The sequence below is a fragment of the Typopeltis vanoorti genome, chromosome 24, assembly GCF_054136105.1.
Source record: "Typopeltis vanoorti isolate ZY-2024b chromosome 24, IOZ_Tvanoo_1.0, whole genome shotgun sequence".
NCBI lineage: Eukaryota > Metazoa > Arthropoda > Arachnida > Uropygi > Thelyphonidae > Typopeltis > Typopeltis vanoorti.
Window position 1 is genome coordinate 14,253,917 of NC_143572.1, and position 27,914 is coordinate 14,281,830.

Genomic DNA, 27,914 nt, shown 5'->3' on the forward strand with positions numbered 1-27,914 from the left:
TTGAGTAATGTTAGCCAATGTATTAAAATAAGGGACACTCCTAAACAAAAACAGGCTTTAATAGCCGTAATTATATTAACAGTGTTTAAGAGGAGTAACATGGGAATTTTCCCAGAAACTATACTTAACAGATAGCTATATCTTCACGTATACTCAGGTGGATATGAGCATAAAAAATGATACTTCTAAATCTTTAAAAGGTGTCTATTTCATCACAGACATGTGCTAACAATTAGCACATCCACAGTACTAATATTATGAACAACAGATTTGTACCTTGCTCTATAGCCAAGACATATTTTCAAGCTACTTCAGACTTCCAGTAAATAGGGTAGCCACTGTAATGTTGTGCAGTAAAATTCATCAACACCTTTAGTAATAGTTACAATAAATATACAATTTGTGATAGACTTAACAAAAGTGTCATACCAAATTGGATTAATAATTATGCTTCAGATAAATATGCACTAGAAACAAATAATTGATTAAAAGAATTTCTTTGGTGTCAAAATAATGAACTGGAAAAGTAGGACAGTGAATTAAGTATTTGCATTTTAAGTGCCGATTGTGGCATAGGAAAAGCAATATTCTTCTTCTTCAACCCATCAATCCTTTAGGACATTTAGAGTCCCCTGATTAGGAGTCATGATGAATTAATGCAGCCAGCATGCCACAATTCTGTTGCATCCCATAATCGTAGGTATTTTTTGGTTGTAGAACTGTGTATTCACAGGACTGGTTTGCCTGGTCTATGGGATGGAAAACCCTATATCTCCTTGTGAAACCAGCTAATTCATCATTTGATTGAAAAGATCTGATAAACACCTCACATCATAGATGGGATTCAAACATGAGTCTTTCCAACCAAAGGTCTTGTCTATGCAAACTGAGCTGTGGAGGCCCAAAAAACAATATCATCATCATCAAATTCCTGATATATACCTCCAAGGGATGTACAGGATATGATAGCACTACATGAAAAATTTATATCATTACTAACTTCCTATCTACAATTTTCCTCCAAATCTGTCTGTTAAATGTCAAGACTCCAATATTATCAGGTCTTATATTTCTGTCTTCTAAGACACTTTTTACTGTATCAATCCACCTATATCTTGGTCTTTCCCTGGGTCTATTTCCTGCCAACCTGGCAGAGAACACTTGTTTTGCTAATCTTTCCTCTCCCATTCTGTTTAAGTGACCATACCACCTGAGATTAGCTCTGCTAATGCATTCCTGGATGCTGACAATATTAAGTTCATTCCTAATATCCTCGTTTTTAATATGATATTGCCATTGATGCTATCTCAGGACTCTCATATCTGTGGTCTCTAGTCTGTGGACAAGTGTTTTACCTCTAACCCCGTTCTCAGATCCATAAGTTAAAATTGGTTTAAACACTGTCTTGTATACAGCTAATTTAGTGTTTTGGCTAATTTCTCTCTTATTATTCCATATAAATTTATTCAGTTGACTTCCTACCATACCAGCTTTGTTGATTCTGTTGTCTATTTCCATATTTAACTTACCATCTTCACTAAAAATCATGCCTAAGTAGCTGAAATGTTTTACTTGTTGTATAAGTTCTCCATTCACAATGTAGTTGATATTTTCAATATTTCTGCCTATTTTCATTGTCTTTGTCTTTTTAATGCTGACCTTCATACCCTATCTATTACAACAGTTATTCAGTTTAGTCAGTGAATCTTGTGGACTTATCATCATCATCATCAAATTCCTGCCATATACCCTCAAGGGGTGTACAGGATATGATAGTACTGCATGAAAAATTTACATCATTACTAATTTCCTATCTATAATTTTCTTTCAAATCAGTCTATTACTTGTCAACACTCCAACATTATCAGATCTTATATTTCTATCATCTAAGGTACATTGTACCGTACAGTCCACCTATATCTTGGTCGTTTTCCTGCCAACCTGGCAGAGAACACTTGTTTTGCTAATCTTTCCTCTCCCATTCTATTTAAGTGACCATACCATCTGAGATTAGCTCTGCTAGCTGACAATGTCAAGTTCTTTCCTAATATCCTCATTTTTAATATGATATTGCCATTGATGCCATCTGTTCACGCCTCTAATCTTTCTCAGGAGACTCTCATATCTGAGGTCTCTAGTCTTTGGTCAAGTGTTTTACTTCTGACCCAGCTCTCAGATCCATAAGTTAAAACTGGTTTGAACACTGTCTTGTATACAGCTAAGTTAGTGTTCCAACTAACTTCTCTCTTATTCCATATGAATTTATTCAGTTGACTTCCTGCCATACCAGCTTTGTTGATTCTGTTGTCTATTTCCATATTTAATTTACCATCTTCACTAAAAATCGTGCCTAAGTAGGTGAAATGTTTTACTTGTTTCACAGGTTCTCCGTTCACAATGCAGTTGACATTTTCAATGATTCTGCCTATTTTCATTGTCCTTGTCTTTTTAATGCTGACCTTCATACCATATCTATTACAGGGGAATATAAATAGTCAGGGGAATCTTGCAGTCTTGTAGCAGATTTATTTAGAAGTATGACATCGTCTGCATAAAGCAAAGAGCTGACATTAACATCTCCAATTTTGATATCATGTTTAATACCACTTTCCTTCATAATGTGATCCATATAGATGATGAATAACAGAGGGGTTAATGTACTTCCTTGTCTCACACCAGATTTAACATTAAACATTCTAACTGCTGACTTGCAACTCAAATAAAGACTAAATATTGCTTCATATAATGCATCATTGACACCATATAACTGTAGCGTATTGAATAGCTTGGCACCTTATCATATGCCTTTTCCAGATTGACAAAACTTAAATAGAGATCTTTGTTATATTCCCATGCTTTCTCAACTATTTGTCGTAAAGTGAAGATCTGCTCCTGACAGCCTTTATTTGTCCTGAATCCAGCTTGTTCTTCACCAAGCTTTTCTTTCACAATTCTTCTCAACCGTTTCTCAAGTATACTGGCATAAATCTTGCCAGGAACACTCAGTAGGGAAATACCACTGTAATTCTCACATTCAGTTTTATTTCCCTTTTTATATATGGGTATTATTAGAGCTCTACTCCAATCATCAGGAAATCGTCCCTCTGTCCAAGCCTTCTGAACTATGCCGTGCAGCCACTGTAAGACTTTTATACCACCATACTTCAGCAATTCTGGTTGGATATCATCTACTCCTGCTGCCTTTCCACATTTCAAGCCTTTGATGGCTTTTCTACTTCAAGTATGGATATGTATTCCTGACTGTATGCCTGTTGAGTGTTTTTTACCACTGTGCTATCACTGCTTGTTTCATTTAGCAATTTTTCGAAGTAATTACTCCATACAGTAATGAAGTGTGGAGTAATATAACGCCATAAAAACTTCTCCCCTTTTTATGTCATCTTTATCATCTCTAACTCCTTTTACAGCACCTCTTTCGTTCTTTTCTAAGCTTCTTCAACAATCTCAAGAATATTTTGCCACCTTCTTGATATTTATTTTCTATGTTCTTGCCGAATCAATCAAGGCTTTCTTCAAGGCTTGCCACTGACTCTCCAAGGTTTGGTTCCTGTTCTCAAACTCTCATTTTTTCTTCAATAATCTTTGTGTATTTTAGTCTACAGCTCAGATCTGAGAGCTGCTCAACTTTTATTCACTTTAAAACTTTCTTACATGTCATTCTTTTCATATGAAATTCAATTTTATCCTGCTCAAGACTAAATAGTGATTACTTCCAATTTCAAATCCTTGGTACACTCCGGTGTCCTGCACCAGGGAGAAAACATCACTATCAACAATAACATAGTCAATGAGACTTTTCTTATTCCTAGCCTCTTCTCTCCATGTGAATTTGTGCACATTTTTATGTTGGAACATAATGCAGTAATAACCAGTCCCATGTCCTGAGCAGAAATCCAACAGGTATTTGCCATTATTATTAGCTTTGCTCTTTTTTCCAAATTTTCCCAAAATATTTTTGTATGTCTGACAATCATTTCCTACTCTGCTATTTAGATCCCCAACAAGGACCAACTTTTCCTTTTTCATTGTGTCAGTTGCTTTCTCTAAAGCCTCAAAAAATTCCTTCACTTCTACCTTAGTAAACCTTCTGTAGGACTATAGGCACAAATAAGTCTCATTGTCCAGTTCCCCATTCTTGTATTTGCCCACATCACTCTACTTGAGACTGCCTGCCATTCTAGAAGATTAGCCTTGTATTTAGTTTTGAATACTATGGCTACTCCTTTTCCTTGATTGTCATTACCTGAATATAATATTTTGTATTTATTGCTCAGAAAGATCTCACCAGTTTTTGTCTTTTTTATTTCAGTCACTCCTATTATGTCGATCTGGTACTTATCCAATTCCTCAGCTAGTTCCATTTCTTTGCAATTCAGGCTTCTTATGTTGATAGTACCGATCTTGAACTCTGGTGATATTGAGTTGGGGTAAGTTTTATCATTTGTTCCAGTAGCTGACTTTTCACTGTTTTCCCTGGCAAAAAGAACGGGGGCGTTGTTTGACTGGACGATGCTCCAGCAGGCATTAAATTCTATCATGTTTGTACCATCATTTGAAATTTTGGTTTAAGCCAAGAAGAATACAATTTGGTTGGCTAAATCCGAAATTGCCAGCCCATCCTTGTCCGTTCAGTATCCAGGTAGATACCTAACAGGGTGCACCACAAGAAGGTGAGGATTGGGTATTAGGTCAGAAGCCCTGGTCGGTTCTCCGCATTCCTTTGAAGGCTATGTGGAGGTCTCCTCTCAATTATATAGCTTTGACTCTTGAGCACTCCAAAAAAGCAATATATGAATACGAAATAACCAATCACACAAAATTCAGTGTGAAACAGTTCAAAAAAGGTGGAATAACAACAATGGATTTTACAAATGAGATATGAACCATATGCTCTTTTTCAATGACATTGAGGATAGTCTCTAAGTTTCAAATTGAAATGTTTGGTTATTTGGATTAGTAATAAACTTCTCGTGCCTGTGTTTTCATTTTCTGTTTTTCACTTATTGAATTAAGTGTTATAATGAAAGTGGAAAGGAAATAATGCTCAAACATCAGATCTACCTCGAAAGCCGTTCTTTCGAGGTAGATCTGATGTTTGAGCATTATTTCCTCTTCCCCTTTCGAGGAGGGGCAGAGGAAGGGAATGGATGATTGAAATTATAGAAGCAATAAAACTAAAGGGGGAAAGAGCAAATTTGTATAAAAAGTAAACAATAAAATAACACTGAAATATAATGAAAAAAAAGAAAGCATGGTTGCATGGAAAACGTCTTGTTTACACACTCATCATGACTGCAAACCATTAAAATAAGAGTTTACAGGGAGACAAAAAATTTTGACAATAAAGAAAACTAAAACAAATAATGAGAAATTGATGGTCCTTTCTTAACAGTATTAAGAAAGTTAAAGAGAGGTTAATTTAGATTTAGTTTTTAGTTATAAATGAAATGTTACAAAATTTAAGAGAGAGAGATATCACTCAGATGACTAAAACTGTTGAATGTTCAGTCATCTTAGATACCTGAGATTTTACTGATAAGTAAAATTATGGCTGCAGTTAGAAGTTCTTGTTTGCAATATTAATATGGGGGGAGGCAAAATCATTAATGTAATATGGAAAAAAAAGCACATGCAATATGTATATGAACCAAATATTTCATATTGAAGTATTTGGTTATTTACATATTCATGTATTGATTTTTTGTTGCAATTGCTATTTAAAATGCAAATACATTAATTCACTCCTTATTTTCCAATTCATTATTTTGACAATGAAGAAATTCTTTAAATCAGTTATTCTTTTCTAGTGTATATTTATCTTGACCTTACTTATCAATCCAAATAGGTCTACCTTTGTTTCATATTTCATACATTTCAAAAAAAGCATTTGACACTCTAATAAGGATTATGAAGAGATTAGATAACATTTGACTAGACTCAAAACATCACGAAAAAAAAAAAAATTAACGGAAACTTGCAGTAGAGATAAACCACACTGTCACAATTGTGATTGATATACAAAAGAGGAATGTGTGATATCATTTATGATCTCAGTTGGTTGAAGAAGCATAAATAAACCTGTGTAGACAAGTTAGTTAACTGCTAAGAATGAATAGGATCTATAGGATATAGTTCATAAACTAAAAGTGAGAGTTGTGAGGAATTTGGTCTAAAATAAATACAATATGACAAAGAGCTCTTGCTGTGATTCTACATTCATGCATATAAATTAGAAATATGGTGATCAGAAAGGTAATAAGGTTGGGGAGGCTGATAGTTCTGGAGAGAAGAATAATTTTAACATATAATGAAACCTGTAAATTGAATATTTAATCAACTAAAAAAAAAGTTGGCTAACAGTTATTTCATTTTGACTTTCTGAAAGCATTATTGCAAGAGCTAAGAAAAGCAGGAGTTTGGAATGTAGAGTGTATTTAAAAGCTAGGAGCTACTGGTAAATGCTTATTCTAGATAGTGTTGAACTATGAAAGTAGGAATTGTGAAGTTGAAAACATTTAAAAGCATTAAAAATTATTTGATGCTCACTATAACAAAGACCACTACTATAATAAACTACAGAAAAGCTCAAACCAAAGTGCCATAGAGCCGTTGCTATTTTTAGCTGACTGTTGGCAGATGTCATAATTCACATCCTGAGCTTTTCATTTTCTGAGTTCAGTCATGCATTTTTAATGTAACCATCCTGCTGGTCATAGCATTTGTTACTCAAAACATGTATACAGAGCATAAAATGGTTGATATATTTCATCCATATGAATGGATGGGTGGTTAATGCACCTAGCACAACAGCAATATCTATAGCTGTGTTGCTATGGCAATAGAAGTAAAAAGAGTAATGTTTAGATGGGAGGACAGTAGCTCTGCCTAATTTTTACACTGATTAGCTATTGAAAACTAGCAGTTCAGAATATAGTTCTGTTGAGAGTAGTACTGTGGGTAGTAATCTATAATTTTTTTAAAACTATGATGTACCTGGTACCCATTAAAATCATTTACATGATTTTAATCGGTACCAGGAACCTCTAAGCTTTTACTAATTAAAATGTGCTTGCACCAGTAGGAACATTTGCCATCTTTCATACTAATACTCTTTACAACAGTATGGTAGTATGTAAGCATTCACAGATCCAGAACCATCTCAAATCTTACCAGTCAAATAAAAAAAAATCAAATCAGCTAATGCCTTTTATTCCTTTATAGGGAGTAGGCGAGGCCTTTATACCCTATCTAGCTTTTGGAGACCGAGTTGGGAGTTCAATCTCCACCGGTAGCCAATCAGAGATAGCTGGCCTATGTCTATCACTAATTATAGCAGCCACCGATGAAGAGGCTGGCAAACAAGTGCTGTCATCTCTTGGTACCTAAAAAAATATGTTACTGTCTGAAATAATGTGGGTACTACGGTCGATTTTCTTGAGTTTACAGGAGGAAAAACCCGCTTGCCCATGCCAGAGATAGACTAACTCGGGAACTGGTCGAAGAAAGGCTTAGAAAAAGTTCCTCCAGTCTGCAACTAGACTTGAACTGAAGTCAAATTTTGAGCAACCAAGCGCAGAGGATGCAAGCACCACTTCCACTGAGCTACACAGTCCTGCCACTGAAATAAGCAAAATTCATTTCACTTTTTTTAGCTAGTAGCTTCTTCAACAACAGAATTTTGCATTCATCTCCTTTCTCTCTCTTTAAAATCTGTTCCCATTCTTTTGTATCTGGGCTATCTTGAAAAAAAAATAGTCCGAGTTTTCAAAAGATATGACATTTGAAAACAGTTTTCAGTTATTACCAAAAATTGGCCCTCCTGTCTAGACATCTGCAGATCTCCTGCTCATCCATTTGGCATACTGCAGCCATACTGGAAAAGCTGCCAATATCTCCCTGAATAAACATAAAAAGTATGTCCAATATCTATATCACAGTGCAAATCCTGCATTGTAAAAATCCTCTATTATACAGAAGTAAATTTAAGTCTTAAGTGGTTTTGAATTCTATCACAGTGCTATATACTTCTCCCATCCTAAATAAATAAATATAAATTTCCAAAATTCTGGGAGGTTAATGTGAACATGTCATTCTAACAGTCAAGATCTTACCATATGTGGTGGCAATTAGAACTGTATGATTACACAATTTAGTACTTGGTCTGTTTACCTTTCTTCTGTGTGCCTGCAGGCACACAGTAATATTTTCTTAAAATATCCCTAGGCACCTGGTTTTCAGGGGTGAATTCTCTATGCTTGCTGTGCAAGCTCATTACTTGCGATAGAAGTAATATTTCTTCTTCTTCAACCTTTTTGTTCTGTTCACTGCTGGACGAAGGTCTCCCCCCATGATTTTCCACACCACTCGGTTTTCTGCCTCTCCCATCCATCTCCTGCAATTTGTTCCAGTTCATCCCTCCACCTTCTTCTCGTTCTTCCTCTTTGTCTTGCTCCATCCATTGGTCTCCACTCTCTTGTTTTTCTAGTCCATCTCCTGTCACTGCATCTGACAATATGACCAGCCCATCTCTACTTAGCCTGTTTAATGTATCTTATAATATCCATGACACCTGTTGAGATCTTATTCAGGTATTTGTCTTCCTATCTCTTAATGTTATTTTTAGCATACTTCTCTCCATGCGATGTTGTTCTCAGCGTTTTGTTTAGGGCTTCTGTTAAAGTCCATGTTTCTCCTCCATATGTTAGGACGGGAAGTATGCACTGGTCAAAAGTTTTCCTTTTTAGACTCATAGGGATGTTACTTCTGAATATGTCTCTCATTTTCCCATAAGCCATCCATCTAAGGTGAATTCTTTGTTCAATCTCTTTTCTTTGGCAATCCTCAAAGGATAATAATTGGCCCAAATATACATATGAAGTAACTTGTTCTATTTCATGGTTTTCAACTTTGACAGTTCTATGGTTTATGTATTTATTCATCATTATTTTTGTTTTTTCTCTATTTATTTTTAATCCAATTACTATGGAGGCTTCATTTAGCTGATTTAATCTTTCTTCAAGATTATCTAATATTAGGACAATATCATCTGCAAATTTCAGATGATGCAGCCTTTCTCCATTTATGTTTATTCCTTTTGTTTCCCAATCAAGGCTTCTAAAGACTTCCTCTAGTGCAGCTGTAAATAATTTGGGAGATATGGTGTTGTCTTGCCAGATGCCTTTTTGTATTGGGAACTTTTCACTGTTTTTATATAATTTAATTACAGAAGTAGCATATATGTAAATATGTTTTAGTGTTTCAATATATGGTTTCTCATTTCCCTGGGTTTCAAATGCTTTTTGGTATTCTATATAGACCAGGCATAAAGGTTTATTCTTTCTCCTAAAGTCCTACTGGTTGTTGTGTCGACTTTCTACTGTTACAACTATTCTCTTGTCTTTGTGTTATATTTCCGTTATACTCTCAATCGGGTATCACGTGGTACCTGTGAGGGACAATGGAATTTCCTCGAGATCGAGGCAGTATCAGAGTGTCTGAGATTTACCTCTCATAAAACACCAAGAAATTTATTTCTTTCGCTGCGCCACTTAGCGCTATTAGATTAGTAGTATTAACAATCAAGAGGTAGTATTAACAACAAATCTGAAAACAAACCCCAACTCAACATCACCAGAGTTAAAGATCGGTACTATCAACATAAGAAGCCTGAATGGCAAAGAAATGGAGCTAGCTGAGGAATTAGATAAGTACCAGATCGACATAATAGAGGTGACTGAAACAAAAAAGACCAAAACTGGTGAGATCTTTCTGAGCAATAAATACAAAATGTTATATTCAGGCAATGACAATCAAGGAAAAGAAGGAGTAGCCATAGTATTCAACACAAAATACGAGGCTAATCTTCTTGAATGGCAGTCAGTCTCAAGTAGAGTAATGTGGGCAAATATGAGAATGGGGAACTGGACAATGAGACTTATTTGTGCCTATGGTCCCACAGAAGGTTCTCCTAAGGTAGAAGTGGAAGAATTTTTTGAGGCTTTAGAAAAAGCAACTGACACAATGAAAAAGGAAAAGTTGGTGCTTGTTGGGGATCTAAATAGCAGAGTAGGAAATGATTGAGAGACATACAAAAATATTTTGGGAAAATTTGGAGAAAAGAGCAAAGCTAATAATAATGGCAAATATCTGTTGGATTTCTGCTCAGGACATGGACTGGTTATTACTAACACCATGTTCCAACATAAAAATGTGCACAAATTCACATGGAGAGAAGAGGCTAGGAATAAGAAAAGTCTCATTGACTATGTTATTGTTGATAGTGATGTTTTCTCCCTGGTGCAGGACACCAGAGTGTACAGAGGATTTGAAATTGGAAGTAATCACTATTTAGTCTTGAGCAGGATAAAATTGAATTTCATATTGAAAAGAATAACATGTAAGAAAGTTTTAAAGCGAATAAAAGTTGAGCAGCTCTCAGATGTGAACTGTAGACTAAAATACAGAAATATTATTGAAAAGAAAATGAAAGAGTTTGAGAACAGGAATCAAACCTTGGAGATTCAGTGGCAAACTCTGAAGGAAACATTGATTGATCCTGCCAGAGAGGCATGTGGTGAGGTTGTGTGCAAGGATAAAAAAATCAGAACTCCCTGGTGGACACAGGAAGTTAAAGAGTCAGTGAAGGAAAAGAAGAAAGCATATCAAAAGTTCCTGGCAAATAAGTCAGCTTTTACTCTTACAGAATACAGAGACAAATGTAAGAAAGCTAAACAGTATGTAAAACTAGCTAAACAAAAGTCATGGGAGAACTTTGGCAAGAATATAGAAAATAAATATCAAGAAGGTGGCAAAATATTCTGGAGGTTGTTGAAGAAGCTTAGGAATGGAGGAAAGAGTGCTGTAAAAGGAATTAGAGATGATAAAGGTGAAATGAAAACAGGAGAAAAAGATATCCTTGAAGTATGGAGTAATTACTTTGAAAAACTGCTAAATGAAACAAGCAGTGATGACAGCACAGTGATAAAAAAACACTGACCAGGCATGCAGTCAGGAATACATATCCATACTTGAAGTAGAAAAAGCCATCAAAGGCTTGAAATGTGGAAAGGCAGCAGGAGTAGATGATATTCGACCAGAAATGCTGAAGTATAGTGGTATAAGAGTCTTACAGTGGCTGCACTGCATAGTTCAGAAAGCCTGGACAGAGGGACGAATTCCCGATGACTGGAGTAGAGCTCTCATAGTACCCATATATAAAAAGGGAAATAAAACTGAATGTGAGAATTACAGAGGTATTTCCCTACTGAGTGTTCCTGGCAAGATCTATGCAAGTATACTTGAGAAACGGTTGAGTAGAATTGTGGAAGAAAAGCTTGGTGAAGAACATGCTGGATTCAGGCCAAATAGAGGCTGTCAGGATCAGATCTTCACTTTACGGCAAATAGTCGAGAAAGCATGGGAATATAACAAAGATCTGTATTTAAGTTTTGTCGATTTGGAAAAGGCATATGACAAGGTGCCAAGAGAGAAGCTATTCAATACGCTGCAGTTATATGGTGTCAATGGGGCATTATATCAAGCAATACTTAGTCTTTATTTGAGTTATGAGTCAGCAGTTAGAATTGAAGGAAGTACAGGAAGATGGTTTAATGTTAAATCTGGTGTGAGACAAGGATGTACATTATCCCCTCTGTTATTCATTATCTATATGGATCACATTATGAAGGAATGTGGTATTAAACCTGATATCAAAATTGGAGATGTTAATGCCAGCTCTTTGCTTTATGCAGACGATGTTATACTTCTAAATAAATCCGCTACAAGTCTGCAAGATTCTCTGACTAAATTGAATAGCTGTTGTAATAGATATGGTATGAAGGTCCGCAATAAAAAGACAAAGACAATGAAAATAGGCAGAATCATTGAAAATGTCAACTGTGTTGTGAATGGAGAACCTGTGGAACAAATAAAACATTTCAGCTACTTAGGCACAATTTTTACTGAAGATGGTAAACTAAATATAGAAATAGACAACAGAATCAGCAAAGCTGGTATGGCGGGAAGTCAATTGAATAAATTCATATGGAATAAGAAAGAAATTAGTCGGAACACTAAATTAGCCGTATACAAGACAGTGTTCAAACCAATTTTAACTTATGGATCTGAGAGCTGGGTCAGAAGTAAAACACTTGACCAAAGACTAGAGACCTCAGATATGAGAGTCTCCTGAGAAAGATTAGAGGCGTGAACAGATGGCATCAATGGCAATATCATATTAAAAATGAGGATATTAGGAAAGAACTTGACATTGTCAGCATCCAGGAATGCGTTAGCAGAGCTAATCTCAGATGGTATGGTCACTTAAATAGAATGGGAGAGGAAAGATTAGCAAAACAAGTGTTCTCTGCCAGGTTGGCAGGAAAACGACCCAGAGGAAGACCAAGATATAGATGGATTGATACGGTACAAAGTGCCTTAGACAATAGAAATATAAGATCTGATAATGTTGGAGTTTTGACAAATAACAGACTGATTTGGAGGAAAATTGTAGATACGAAGTTAGTAATGATGTAATTTTTCATGTAGTACTGTCATATCCTGTACACCCCTTGAGGGTACATGGCAGGAATTTGATGATGATGATGACAATCAAGAGGTGATCTCAGGACAGTACTTAATGATACCTAGCAACTCTGCAGACGTGGCCAAATTTTACCCTTTTCAAATATGTCCCGCATAGGTTCGTAATATTTTATAAGAGGTGCATCGGATTCCAAAAATCACAGAAAGTGTTTGTTAGAATCAAAAGCAAGGTTTATTATATATCAAAAGTTGGTACACCCAGTATCATTAGTCTAAATCCCATCTTAAGGGAATTCCAGACAGAGTTTAAAATATTCAAATACTACTAATATACTTATTACAGATTATGCAGTAGCTTTCTAAAGCAAGAATTATATTAGCACTCTCAAATGCATTAGTCATGTATTATTATCACAGTCTTTCTAACTCCATAGTTCTGTCAGACTACACAAGATAACATTCATATCTTTCACAATCTCTTTATAATTTATCAATTCCTTACTCTAAACATATTTGTAGTTTCTTTCAATATATTAACGAACTTTAACACAGCAACAGCCAGTAAGATTAAATTCAACCCTCTCTAACCAATAGCAATATAATCTTATTCTATATCATTAATGTTCCTTTTTCTTAACATATCAACGTGGCACAAATCTCACATTCAGTGAAACACAAATAAAATCTACTTATCCTCCCTTTTGGTTCTATATTGCATCTTTGGTCTACAGGAAACTGGCTTTCTGTGGACTGCCGGGCTTTTTCCGCGGAGAATACGGTCGCCGAGTCCCGCAACTGCCTTAATCGGGATCCTCCGGTATGGGGGCACTGCCACCCTTCACCACTGCGAGAGACGAACACCAGGAGATCCAGGAACAAAATGCCTTGTTTCAGGGTTGCACGACCCTTATATTTCCCTCTTTTCTTCTCGGCGTTTCTCGCACTTTTCGATGTCCAGCCATTTCTCACGTGCTCTTACGCCACGGCGTCCAGCCTCTCCGCTGCTATTGCACGTTCGCTGACGTCACGCTGTTTGCTTGGGGCGAGCCGCTCCCTCGCGTTACGGCTCCGTGACCTTTGGACTTCACTCCCCCCAACTGTTGAATTTGTGCTTACATTCTATAATTCTTTTATACATGTTATTTTATAATGCTCTGCTAATGTTTTACACTTTCAGTATTAATTTAACCTCATTTGTGAATGGCACAAAATACATACTTATTTAACCTCTCATAACAGAATATGCTTGATATATATATATATATATTCATAGCAAATAATTTATACTTAGAGGCAATTTACTGTATTTATCTCCCTTTTTTGTTTGGAAACGCATGTTAGATTGTGATAAAATAGGAGTTCCTAAAATTCCACTCTATCACAATCCAACATGATGCCCCCTAGTGGGCAATGTTGGTATCCTTGGATGATTGGGCTGAGGTCTTCTGATGTAGGTTTCCCAAATTTGAGGCAGTCTCATGCAGCCAAATTTGTTGAGGTTTGGATTGTTTCTTAGGGCTGAGGCTGATTCCATGAAAAGCCTTCCGTACTTGTATTTACTACGGTGAATGATCGTGGCTTTCTTCCACCATATTCTGGTGGAATCCAGAGCATGGTCTGCAAGACCAGAGTGGCTGTATTGGTGGAACCGGATGTTGTCCTTATGTTCTGTAATTCTAATATTGGCTGTCCTGCCTGTTTGGCCAAAGTAGGACAGCTTATAGCTGCAAGGGACCTGGTATACACCAAGTAGGTCTGGGGGGGGGGGTCTTTAGTGGAGCGGATAAGGGATGCCAATTTCTTATATGGTCTGTAACAAGAAGTTAAGCCGTGTTTTTTTAGGATTTTTGTAATTTTTTCCGAGGTGTATCTGATATAGGGTATAGTGATGGATTTAGAGTAATCCTTGTTGTGAGGGGGTTGTGGTTTATTGCTTTCAATATTTTTGAATTGTTTTGGGAGGGTAGCTATTGGCTGAGAAAGTGTTGAGAATGTGGTTTAGTTCTGTTGTTAGGGCATTGTCATTTGAACAGATAAGTTTAGCTCTGTTGTGTAGTGTCTTAATGACTCAAATATTGTTGTGGACAACATTGCCCGCTAAGGGGCATCAGTAGGACTTTAGGAGAAAGAATAGCTTCCCACTTCGTCCTCATTTACTGTTTGCTGTGCCTGCGTGTATGTGTCTTGCTCACAAGTTCCTGTTGAAAATGGCAACGTGAAGTTGCTGAAATATTGGATTTGTATTAAAAAGTTATTTTAATGTATATCCTAGTCTACGTTGTTATTTCCCTAAACTATTTAGTAATAATGCATAACCAATGTCTAATCCTTTCTACTAGAATTACGATAATCCACGGAGATTTTACTGCACATAAAGCCCGCCATTATGGTAAAATGAAGTTGAAGCTGTTAAGACAACTTAATCGTCTCGCATTCCTAAAACGCTGCCGGGATAACCAGGTAATTCCTAACTGTGTTAAATTGAAGCACCGGTTCTCTTTGCAAAAGGCTGTTCGCATTTATTATCGTGCCAGCCAAGCTGTGCCCAGGGAACAAATCGCTACTACTCGCTGTTTCCTGAGTGATGCTAACTCAACTATCCAGGCACTCGAAGATGACCTTTCACCTTAAGCCACGAAATGTGGTCTATTTTGCACGACATCTCGTGCACTACAGCGGAGAAAGAATTTAATAAAGAAGAATGCGATCTTGAAACCGCAACTTCTTACCGAAATGGTAGTCAACCTTTCATCGTGTATTGTGAAACCTGAAGCACTCGACGCCCTCTCACGTGGCCACAACTTCACCATTGCACCCAGAAGAATACCTGCAGAGGATATTATGATACAAGTGGAACCCAGGATACGACACCTTCCTAACCACGTCGCCAACGATATCAGACTGGATGTGGCTTGTGTTCTGACCAATGCAAAACCACCTAAAGCCAACATGCCCATTAAAGAAATTAAATCTCTACTGGAATTAAAGAAAAACAAGGAAATAATAATCACCAAAGCGGATAAAGGGAACGCCACAGTATTGCTTAACCAAAAGGATTATACAGGTAAGCTGAAAGCTCTATTGTTAGATCAGGCTACTTACCTCCCTATCGAGTACAATCCCACCAACTCACAAATTAGAAAACTCCACAGGCTCCTAAGAAGGTCACTTCTTGGCTTGTGGAAGTCACTAACAAATTAAAACCATTTACCCCCCCCCCCCCCCCCCCGTATTTATGGACTCCCAAAAATACATAAGGAAGATATGTCATTACATCCCATAGTGGATGGCATTGATTCCCCCACATAGAAGCTAGCTAAACATTTGGCCAAAGCTCTCACACACTATACTGGCAACACACCTTCATACATAAAAAACTCAGCCCACTTCAAAGCCAGCATAGAAAACCTTACACTCAAACACACTGACGTAATGGTCAGCTTTGATGTCTTCTCCTTATTCACAAATGTCCCACTCAAAGAATCCTTAGAGGTAATCCAAGCTAAATTTCCTCCCGATATCACAGCTATATTTCAGTTCACAAAGAACTCAGGCTATTTTGTTTGGCAAGGAAAATTCTACAAACAAATAGAGGGGACAGCCATGGGTTCTCCACTCTCCCCACCCTTGGCCAACTTTTATATGGAGACTTTTTAAGAGAAAGCCTTAAACTCTGCTCCACAAAAACCAACCATTTGGCTTCAACATGTAGATGATGTGTTCGCTATTTGGCCACATGGCTCTGATGCACTCCTCTCCTTCCTAACACACTTAAACAACCAACACCACAGAATCAAATTCACCTTGGAAGAAGAAAAAAACAACTGCCTTCCTTTCTTAGACACACTAGTCACCCGCCAACCTGATGGAACCTTGGTTTTCTCAGTCTATAGAAAACCCACCCATACAGGCAGATACATTCACCAACAATCCCACCACCCTTCCTCACAACAATATGGTGTCATTAAGACACTACACAACAGGGCTAAACTTATCTGTTCAAATGACAGTGTCCTAACCACAGAACTAAACCACATTCCCAACACTTTCTCAGCCAATAGCTACCCTCCCAAAACAATCCAAAAAATATTGAAACCAATAAACCACAACCCCCCCCCCCTCACAATAAGGATTACGCTAAATCCATCACCATACCCTATATCAGAGGCACCTTGGAAAAAATTACAAAAATCCTAAAAAAACCCACTGCTTAACTTCTTGTTACAGACCATATAAGAAATCGGCATCCCTTATCTGCTCCACTAAAGACCAAACCCACACACACACATACACAGGGGGGTCTGTATACACCAGGTAGGGGGGTTGAGTGTATACCCCCCTACCTGGTGTATACCAGGTCCCTTGCAGCTATAAGCTGTCCTACTTTGGCCAAACAGGCAGGACAGCCAATATTAGAATTACAGAACACAAGGACTACATCCGGTTCCACCAATACAGCCACTCTGGTCTTGCAGACCATGCTCTGGATACCTGCCATAGAATACGGTGGAAGAAAGCCACAATCATTCACCGTAGTAAATACAAGTATGAAAGGCTTTTCATGGAATCAGCCTCAGCCCTAAGAAACAATCCAAACCTCAACAAATTTGGCTGCATGAGACTGCCTCAAATTTGGGAAACATACATCAGAAGACCTCAGCCCAATCGTCCAAGGATACCAACATTGCCCACTAGGGGGCACCAGTAGGACTTTAGGAGAAAGAATAGCTTCCTGCTTCGTCCTCATTTACTGTTTGCTGTGCCTGCGTGCATGTGTCTTGCTCACAAGTTCCTGTTGAAAATGGCAACGTAACGTTGCCGAAATATTGGATTTGTATTAAAAAGTTATTTTAATGTATATCCTAGTCTACGTTGTTATTTCCCTAAACTATTTAGTAATAATAAAGAGGACATTGTCCTTGATTGTTTTATTTATTAGGAATCCTACACCACCGGTTGAGTTTCTGTCACATTCACAGCAGTAGAGTTGATATCCATCTTTTAATCGCATGAGAGTTTCTTCTTTCCTTCTTATCTCTGAAAGGCCCACGACGTCCCATTTTATATGTTCCAATTCCTTCATCAGTTCTTCCAAGCTATCATCATCCCATAGAGATCTGTAGTTATATGTTCCTACTAATATCCTCCTATCACTGTGCACTGTAGGTGGACTCGTAGCTAGTGGAGACTGTCACATATTTTTCGACCTAGACCCCTCTGCCTAAGTCTAGGACGCATCCCTTTTTATGCTGGGTGACGGACGAGCCAGTATATAATTTTCCTACTTTATTCATCATTTGCATTGTCCTTGTGGGAAGGTATTTGGCCTTATAGCACCACACTAGCCAGACGAGTTGGTGCCTCACAATAGTGCATAAGATGAAATGACACATCAAAAAGGAAAGATTCATCCCTAGCCCTCGAATACTCTAATAGCATTGGGGGATAAGGAGCAAGAAGAGAAGAAAGAAGCAAGGAAGGAAGAGGAGGGACCAGTCTACAGATAATATTACAGATGTATATTATATGAAGTAAGGCATGGTCCAGCATCAGGTACCTTGGGTTTGCCATGCCCGTACTCACTAAAGTGAACCCTTGAGGCTAAGTAATATTTATTTGTTAATAAATGCATGCATTTATAAGCATTCCATTTAGGCTTTTATTTTTGTAAACAGAAGACGTCTTAAGCTTGCGCGGCAATAAATAAACTTTGCGTTGTGCATCAAAGGCCGATGCTTGCTCATCTAGTCAAAGCTACCTTGGCTTGCTCGGTTGTGGGAGCTTCCAGGTCTTCGCTGCAGCACTGTGATTTCATGCACGCGCATAGCCATTTCCACTCCCTTCACATCGTCTTAAACACAGGCCATACACAGTCAAAGTAGCTCTAGCCAGTGAACTTTAGCCACCCTTTACAAGTGTGCATGTTGCTTGGGAAAATTGAGTTACAACTAACTTTTTATGATAATGTTATTGACTAGTTCATAAAGAACCATAGGATAGAATTTGTATTCAAGTAGCTAAATTGAAAAAGATAGAATATCATTTGTAAAATAAATGTTGTATTTGTATGATTAAATGTATATAAATTTCTAAATATATAGTTTTAAATGGTCAGTAATTCATTATTCTGCTAATCAGACTTCAGTCACACCTCTCACGCTTGCTCTTGTTATCATTCAGTGATAACAAGAGCAAGCGTGAATGCTGGTCTTGAATTTCAAGACCAGCATTCGCCTGCTGGTTTTCCAGCTATGAACCAAACCATGAGTGATAATCAACATCTAATATCCACATTAGGAATTAGATCAGTATAAGTTTCATAGACTTAGGAATCTTTATATGATAAAGACACCAAGAGAAAAGCTGTTTAGAACACTACAGTAGTATAATGTAAATGGAACATGATACAGAGCAATATATAGTCTACATTTATGTTGTTTGTCAGCAGTTAGAAGTGAAACATATACAGAACAGTGGTAAAACTAGGATGAAGGCAAGAATGCTTTCTATCACTACTGACATTCATCTGTGTGTGTGTGTGTGTCACCAAAGAAAGTGGCATTAAACCTGATAGCAAAACAGGTGATATTAAACTGACCTCTTTTCTTTATATGGATAATATTATACTTCTAAGTATATCCAGTATATTGTCTTCAGGACTTACATGAAATTGAATAACTGCTCTAACACATTGGGTATAAAAATCAGCAATAAAATAGAACAAAGCGAAAGTAGACAGGAACATTGAAAATGACCAGCTGCATTCTATGTGGAAAACTTTTGGAACTAGTAAATATTTCAATTATTTAAGCTATTTTTTGTGACAATAGCAACTTAAATGTGGAGAGTGACAGTGGAATAACAAAAGCTAGTGTGACTGGAGAGAATATTCAGGAATGAAAGATCATTCATGGGGTTTACAAAGACAAAATCTTAAAATTGGTAATTTTTAGCATATGCATTACAAAACTGAATGACTGTTAGTCTCATAGGATCATGAATTGATTTCTTTGTTATTTATTGTGAGTTAAATAAAAAAAACACTTTCAAGATATGGAAATAATTAACATAAATAAAAACTGCAGTGACATTTCAAAATTACAGGCATATAAAAATTTTGGAGGAAGAGTCAAAGCATTGCAAAAAAAATTAGAAGAATTGAAAGCCTCCTTTGCAAGTCCATTGCCTTCTCCCTGTACTGATGCACCCTCTCCAACTAATTCAGAAGATGATGCTGATGTTGCTTTACCTGAAGAAAAATGTGCAAGCAATTCATTTACATCAGGTGGGTAAAATATTTCAAAAAAGTTCATGAAAAAAAATTGTTATGTCAGTTTGTTTGCAGGTAGTTTGACTTAAATTGTAATTTATGAGTTAAATGTGAAATATGTTATCTTGAATTAGTGTTTTTGCTGTAAGCTGCTAATAGTTACAATATTCGACACAATATTTTATTGCGTTGTATAGTTCATTTTGATAGTTGTATATTCTATTGCCTGATATAAATGTGAATTTGTGCTCACCTCTTAGCAACACAAGTAGTAAATTCTGTGAAGGTAGAACATAAATATAGCTTCAAATTCTTTTCTCTATAGCATCTTTTGTCAAGGCACAAAATACATTCACCTTTGTACTGCCCCTTGAATGCTTAACAACTGCATGTTGGTTTTCAGAACCCCCATACATGGATGTTGTGTTGGTTCACTTTTCCTGACAAATACATTCTTGACATGATTGTTTAATTTTCTTTGATGCAGACTATAATGTCTGAGCAGAAAGAATTCACTTCATCGGACCTCAAAGAAACGACTGTTGAACAATCAACTGTTTCCTCACTCACATGCAGTCAGCCAGGACTCTTCTTTACAGATACAGCCAGTCTTGAAATTTGTTGTACCACTTACGAATGGAATTTGCAACAGGAGGCTCCTTTCTTTACTTTTTTCTAAATCTCACTGCAAAGTAATAATAGACTTTGTGCTATGAAGCTACAAAATGCAAAAAAGCATGCTCCGGTCCACTCGCCATCTTGTCTTTTTCTACAATGGTCGAATGATCTAGTGGTAGCTATCGAAAACATTCTTGCACGTGCATAATCTGACACACTTTGAGTTTCTTTTTTAATTACTGAGTGTTGTTGCATTTTCTTATCACTAATTGTTTCTCCATAAAAAACAAAGTTTGATGAAAACATATTCCTCGCTATTCAAACACTTCTTGCATGTCATAAGATCATTACAACAATGAAAACAAGTGGAAAAATTAAGCAACTGAAATAATATTTTCAGCAGTGACAATAAATAAGAATAAAATAAGAAATCAACTACAAACTCCCTTGATGAATAGACTCCTTTTGACAAAAGAAAAATTGAAACATTCATCAGCTACAGATTTTATTATTTCTGAAGACACAACTAATTTAGCAAAATCTGCTAAAAATAATGAGTAAATACTTCTAGTGTTTTTCTTGTGAGCGGGAACCCCTGTATATATGTAAATAGCATATTAAATAACTGAAAATTTAATGTTACATTATTTTAAACACTAAAATGAGACTAAAATTATATAGTAAATTAATACATGTTAAGTGCTAGAGTTACAATTGGGACCTGTTATGATAATTGACAACTGCAGCTCTTGGACTCGTGGATGACTGCAGTGAGGTGAGTTTGACTTTCTTTCTTTTCATATTTGTCGTGCGTGTGTTAATTTAGCAATTTTACATTAAGTTCATCTATGATAATAAGGTAGTAATATCATAAAATGCCATAAATAGAGTGAAATGAAAGCAAATAAAAATTTCAAAAAAAAAAAATCAGCTAACGCCTTTTTTATTCCCCGTATACGGGGAGTAGGCGAGGCCATTTAGCCCTATCTAACTTTTGGAGACTGAGTGGGCAGTTCAATCTCCACTGGTACCAATCAGAGATAGATGGCCCAAGGCTATCACTAATTAAGCGGTACTCAGTGAAGAGAGACGGCTCAAATGTGCCGCCATCTCGTGGTCCCTAACCCTAACACAATATATTTAATGTCTGAAATAATGTGGGTTCTACAGTCGATTTTCTTGAGTTTACAGGACGAAAAACCCGAGTTTCCGGGAGGAAAAACCTGCTTGCCCGTGCCAGAGATCGACTAACTCGGGAACCGGTCGAAAAAAGGCTTAGAAAAATTTCCTCTAGTCGCCGACTAGACTCGAAACCAAGTCTTCCTTCGTGCGGCCAAGCGTGGTGGTTGGCAAACGCCACATCCACTGAGCTACACAGGCTAGTACTCTTTTTTTTTTTTTTTCGGATTTAGTACCTTTTTGTACCATAAGTTGGTACAAAATATTTTTGCTGGGTGGTCACCCTGGCCCCCACTGATTAGACCTCAATAAAGGTCGAAACTGGTCTGGGTAGTGACCCTTCCCATAATGTATAGCATTATACATGTTTTGTAAGAATATGGAACTTGCATTTTGGGATACTAAGTCAAGTGATGTGAAGTCTTTAGCTTCTTTAGTCTTTAGCTTTAGCTTCCTGAAGTAACTTCAGGCGCAAACTTTGTTTACTTATTATTATTATTACGGGCAGCTCCAAGGAGTCCTTAGACTCATCGAGGGAGGCCCAACATCATGTCAAGAACAACTATTCAACATTCACACAGTATCTATCATATATTAGGGGAAGTCGCTTCTAGAGGGATTCATAGTGTGTAGTGTTCATGAAAGCTCCTGATCAGATAAGCGTTATTTTCAGTTATCGTTGATAAATTTACTTTAATATTGCGTAGTTTTGTTTGCCTTGCATATCTTAGTGCGTCTGTTTGTGTGTTTTTGGTGTTTATAATTTATAATTTGATAAAATACGTTACTAGTAAGTACAAAGGAAAATGACGGCCAGTAATGATGGTTCACCATCTTCTTTCAAAAACGGTGATGTAAAGGAGATGATTCAGTGTACTATCTATGAAATGTACGCTTTGCGGAGTGCGTCAGAGTGTGGTTAGATGATAATAAAGGAGTGAATGTGTGTAGAAAATGTAGGGAGAATGAGGAATTGAAGTGTATTTCGGATCGTGAGTGATATTTTTGTCAAACTTCAGAATGAAAAAAATAGGGATATGACAAGAAATGGCGAGGTTGTACCAGAGAATTGTGAGAGTGTGAATGTAGAAAGTGTGAATGATAGTATTAATGGTTTTACAGAGAATAAAAAAGATGCGATAGATGCAATGAGTGAGATCGCGTTGTTGAATGGTGCGATACAAAGGGCAAAACAGCAGCTAGAGCGTATGAGCAAAAGTCGACTGAATGAACCAGCCAATAATAAAAAGTATGACAAGAAAAATAGGCGTATGAATGTGAACATGAACAAAATGAAGGATAGAGTGCTGTATGGAGACTCGTTAGTACGAGGTGTGTTAGTAGAGGATTTGACAAAATCGTACAAACCTGGTGCAACCATAAAGGATGTAACTGAGTCTATTAGAGAGCAAAAGAAAAGGGTGAAAAAAATGATTGTTGTGGCAGGTACAAATGATCTGAAAGGAGATAAAATGGAAATGATAGAAGACCTGAATGAATTGTTTGAGGTAGCAAAAGAAAAGAGTGAGAGAGTTAGAATGATTAGTCTTTTGCCACGGTATGACAGTGAAATGTTTAAAAGGAGGGCCATAATTGTGAATGACTTTATGCGTGGGTTATGTATGATGAGTGGTGTGGAATTTGTGGATGTCTGGAGTGAGTTCGATGGGCGAAAGGATCTATATAAGATGGATGGCTTGCATTTGAATGGTTACGGTGTAAGGAGACTTGAGAAAGTGTTGCTGAATGTAGTGGATGTGCAAATTCAGGGAAACTAGATTTATTAAGGGGGGGGGGGATAGATATACAGTCCTTAGGGAGGCAGTTGAATGTATGAATGAATATAATATATGCCCGAGTGAATAAGGACAACAAATCAGAGTGGGATAGTTAATATAAGGCATTAAGGTAGGGTTGGGGCTAATGGGGGTCTTAAATTCATGTACACTAATGCTAGGAGTATTAGGAACAAGAAGGAAGAGTTTTTGGCCATGGTTGGCACTTCCAGACCACAGGTTATTGGTATTAGTGAATCGTGGCTGACTGTAGATGATATAGCTAGTGGGATTGAATGTGATGGTATAGTGTGTTCAGGAATGACAGGGAGAATGAAATGGGGGAAGGAGTATTGTTGATATGAGCTACAGCCAAGGAGAATAGAAGTTGAATTGCAGGATAGAGAAAAGAGCACATTTGAGGCTATTTGGTGTGAGATTGTGGCTAGCAGAACTAAATATACAATTGCGTGCTGCTATAGACCAGATGATGGAAAAGATGGTGGTGACAGTATGCACAAGCAAATAGAAGAAATGAGTGGAAGGAAGGTAATTATTATGGGAGATTTCAACTATGGTCTCATTGATTGGAGTGAGGAGAGGACACATGGGAGGAAGGAATTGGATTTTATGTGGTTATTAAGGGATAACTATCTGCGACAGCATGTAATGGAAAATACTAGGGGTCAGAGAGTGCTTGACCTAGTAATTACATCTGAGGATTTGGCTGTAACAAATATGACCACATTGCTACCAATTGGTGAGAGTGATCATAGGGTCTTGACTTGGGAAATGTCTAAAGTTGTGGAATTTTCAATTAAGACAGGGTAAATGTGGAATTATCGGGTTGGAAAGTATGACAAGCTTAGGAGTTTGATTGGTTCAGTGCCATGGCATGTACAACTGCAAGGACTAGAAGTTGATAGTGCATGGGAGGCAGTTAAGAAGTGTTTGCATGAAGCAATGGCTGACTGTATACCTAGAGTCCGAATAATAAATCAAGTAGGGGTTAAATGGATGAATAACACCATTAAGCTTGAGCTGCAAAAAAAAGAAACAACTATGGAGGGAATTTAAGGAGAAAGGTGACCGGCAGGCACATGAATGGTATAAAGCGCAGGCTAGAAGAGTAACGAGTGTGGTAAGAAAAGCAAAAAAGGATTATGAAAGAATACTGGCCATGCAAGCTAAAGAGAATCCTAAACAGTTTTTTAGATATGTAGCAAGTAAAAGGAAAAATGTACATGGCAGAATGATTTTAAAGAATGCCGATGGTAGGGAGGTAACTGAATCAGTTGATATAGTTGAGTTACTGAGTGAGCACTTTGCAAGTATATATCATCCAGGTGGTGACATTGCAGAAACGAATAAACCAGTAGATTATACGGGAATTGTGGTTAATGAAGTGGAGGTGAGTAGTCTATTGCATAACCTCAATGTCAATACATCTGTGGGATTGGATGGTATACCAGCTCGTGTTGTACGAGAAGCAGCTAAAGAATTGTCAGTACCCTTGACCATTTTGTTTAATTTGAGTCTCGGGTCTGGGTTAGTCCCGAGCGGGTGGAAAGAGGGGAAAATAGTTCCACTGCATAAAGGTGGTTCCAAGACTGCTGTTGTAAATTACCGATCGATTAGCATATCAGGAATCATTGTCAAGGTCTTAGAGAAATTAGTCAAGAAAAGAATACAGGATTGGATAGATGAAAATGGGATATTGTATAGGGGACAACATGGTTTTGTGAAGGGTAGATCATGCCTCAGTAACTTGCTCACGTTTTATAACACAGTGACAGCTGAACTGGATAGGGGTAATGGGTTTACAGTGATACTACTGGACCTTGCCAAGACCTTTGACAGGATACCACATGGAACCCTAATCAGTAAACTGGAGCAGATGGGGATAGATATAGGGTTGGTGAGATGGATATTAGGGTGGTTGAAGGAGAGATACCAGAGAGAGTGGTTTATTCAGGAGTGGAGTCTAAAAGACGGCTTGTGACTAGTGGTGTTCCTCAGGGCTCTGTTCTTGGGCCACTGCTTTTCAATTTGTTCATCAATGATATAGGAAAGGATTTGAGAGGAAGTGTTCACTTGTTTGCTGATGATGCAAAGTTGGGTAGAGCAATTGTGAGCGCACAGGATGTCAAAATTTTACAGGATGATTTGGATAGTTTGGAGGACTGGGCTAGGAAAAATGGATGTCAATTTAATGTGGCAAAGTGTAAGGTTATACACTTTGGGGTGAAAAGAATAGCAGCAGTATATCGCATTGGTGGAACCGTACTCCAGGAGATTGATGAGGCCAGGGATTTGGGAGTGTTGGTGGATAGGGAATTGAAGTTTAGGGGGCACATTGCAAAAGTGACTAAATCAGCTTATCAAATCACTTGGCTTCTGAAAAATACTTTAACATGCAGAGACAAACAAGTTGTTGTTCCTCTGTATTCGAGCCTTGATAAGATCCCATCTGGACTACTGTGCCCAGTTATGGGCACCAGGGTTTCTTCATGATGGGGAGGAAGTGGAGAGGATCCAGAGACGAGTGACCAAGATGATAGCAGGTCTGTGGAATGAACCTTATGAGAATAGGTTGAAGATTTGTGGGTTGCAGAGATTGGACGATAGACAGAGGGGTGATATGATTGAGACATTCAAATTACTGAAGGGTTTCTATAAGATTGATCCAGAAGATATTTTTGAAAATATGACTGGTAGTGGGAGGACTAGGGGCCATGCATGGAAGCTGGGCAAGAGCGTGGTTGACAAGGGTGTTTGAGCAATTTTTTTACTTGGAGAGTGGTGAATGAGTGGAATAAGCGTCCAGTCTGTTGTGGATGCTACGACCGTGAATGAGTTCAAGGCAAGGTATGATAGATAATGTTCAATGTCGAATAGTTGTTCTTGACATGATGTTAGGGCCTCCGTTGATGAGTCTGTCGACTCCTTGGAGTTGCCTGGAACAATAATAATAATAATAATATCAGTTTGAACTCATTTACAGTCATGGCACCCACAACAGACTCTGGCAGCTTATTCCACTCATTTACCACTCTCCAAGTAAAAAACCTAGCTCTAACACCCTTGCTAACCACACTCTTACAAAGCTTCCATGGATGGTCCCTAGTCCTCCCACTACCAAAGGGGTGATATGATTGAATGTCTCAATCATATCACCCCTTTTTTGCCTATCAACTAATTTCTGCAGCCTACAAATCTTCAACCTGTTCTCATAAGGCTCGTTCCATAGAGTCCTGCTATCATCTTGGTCACTCATCTCTGGATCCTCTCCTCCTCCTCCCCATCAAGAAGGAACCCTGGCGCCCATATCTGGGCACAGTAGTCTAGATATGGGGTCTTATCAAGGCTTGATACAGAGGAACAATAACTCGTTTGTCTCTGCTCGTTAAAGTGTTTTTCAGCAACCAAGTGATTTGATGAGCTGATTTTGCCACTTTTGCGATGTATCCCCTAAACGTCAATCTCCTGGAGTACAGTTCCACCAATGTGATATACTGCTCTTTTCACCCCATAATGCAAAACCTTACATTTTTCCACATTAAATTGACATCCATTCTCCTTAGCCCAGTCCTCCAAACTATCCAAATCATCCGCAATCAGATGGAATGTTTCTTTCAGGTCCTTTCCTATATCGTTAATGAACAAATTAAACAGTAGTGGTCCACGAACAGAACCCTGTTGCACACCACTAGTCACAGACCATCTTTTGGACTCTACTCCTGAATAAATCACTCTCTATCTCCATCAACCACCCTCCTATCCATCTCACCAACCCTATATCCATTCTAATATGCTGCAGTTTACTGATTAGAATTCCATGTGGTATCCTATCAAAGGCTTTAGCAAGGTCCAGTAGAATCACTGTAAATCTTACCCTTATCCAATTCAGCCATCACTATATTATAGAATGTGAGCAAGTTACTGAGGCATGATCTACCCTTCACAAAACCAAGCTGTCCCCCATACAGTATCCAATTTTCATCTTTCCAATCCTGTATTCTTTTCTTGACCATTTTCTCCAAGACCTTGACAACAATTCCTGACATGCTGATTGGCCGGTAATTTTCAACAGCAGTCTTTTAACCTCCTTTATGCAGTGGAACTATTTTCCCCTTCTTTCCACCCCCTTGGGACTAACCCATACCCGAGACTCAAATTAAACAATGGTCAAAGGCACTGACAATTCTTTACCCGTACGACACGAGCTGGTATACCATCCAATCCCACAGATGAATTGACATTGAGGTTTTGTAATAGACTATTCACTTCCATTTCTGCAATGTCACCACCTGGATGTGCAAAGTGCTCACTCAGTAATTCTACTATATCAAGTGATTCGGTTACCTCCCTACCATCGGCATTCTTTAAAATCAATCTGCCATATACATTTTTTTCTTTTACTTGCAACATATCGAAAAACTGTTTGGGATTCTCTTTAGCCTTCATGGCTAATGTTCTTTCATTATCCGCTTTTGTTTTTCTTGCCA

The 27,914-nt window shown here is 37.7% G+C and overlaps 1 protein-coding gene across 3 annotated transcripts in view; it reads left to right on the forward strand.

Annotated features, from left to right (window-relative positions):
- The window catches only part of LOC150092935 (uncharacterized), a 192,724-nt gene that overhangs the window by 130,889 nt on the left and 33,921 nt on the right, over positions 1-27,914 (forward strand). For all 3 annotated transcript variants that reach the window (XM_090413390.1, XM_090413391.1, XM_090413389.1), the window contains exon 9: positions 19,669-19,849. In XM_090413390.1, coding sequence (XP_090269516.1) covers positions 19,669-19,849 — 181 coding nt within the window. The remainder of the gene's footprint in view (positions 1-19,668; positions 19,850-27,914) is intronic.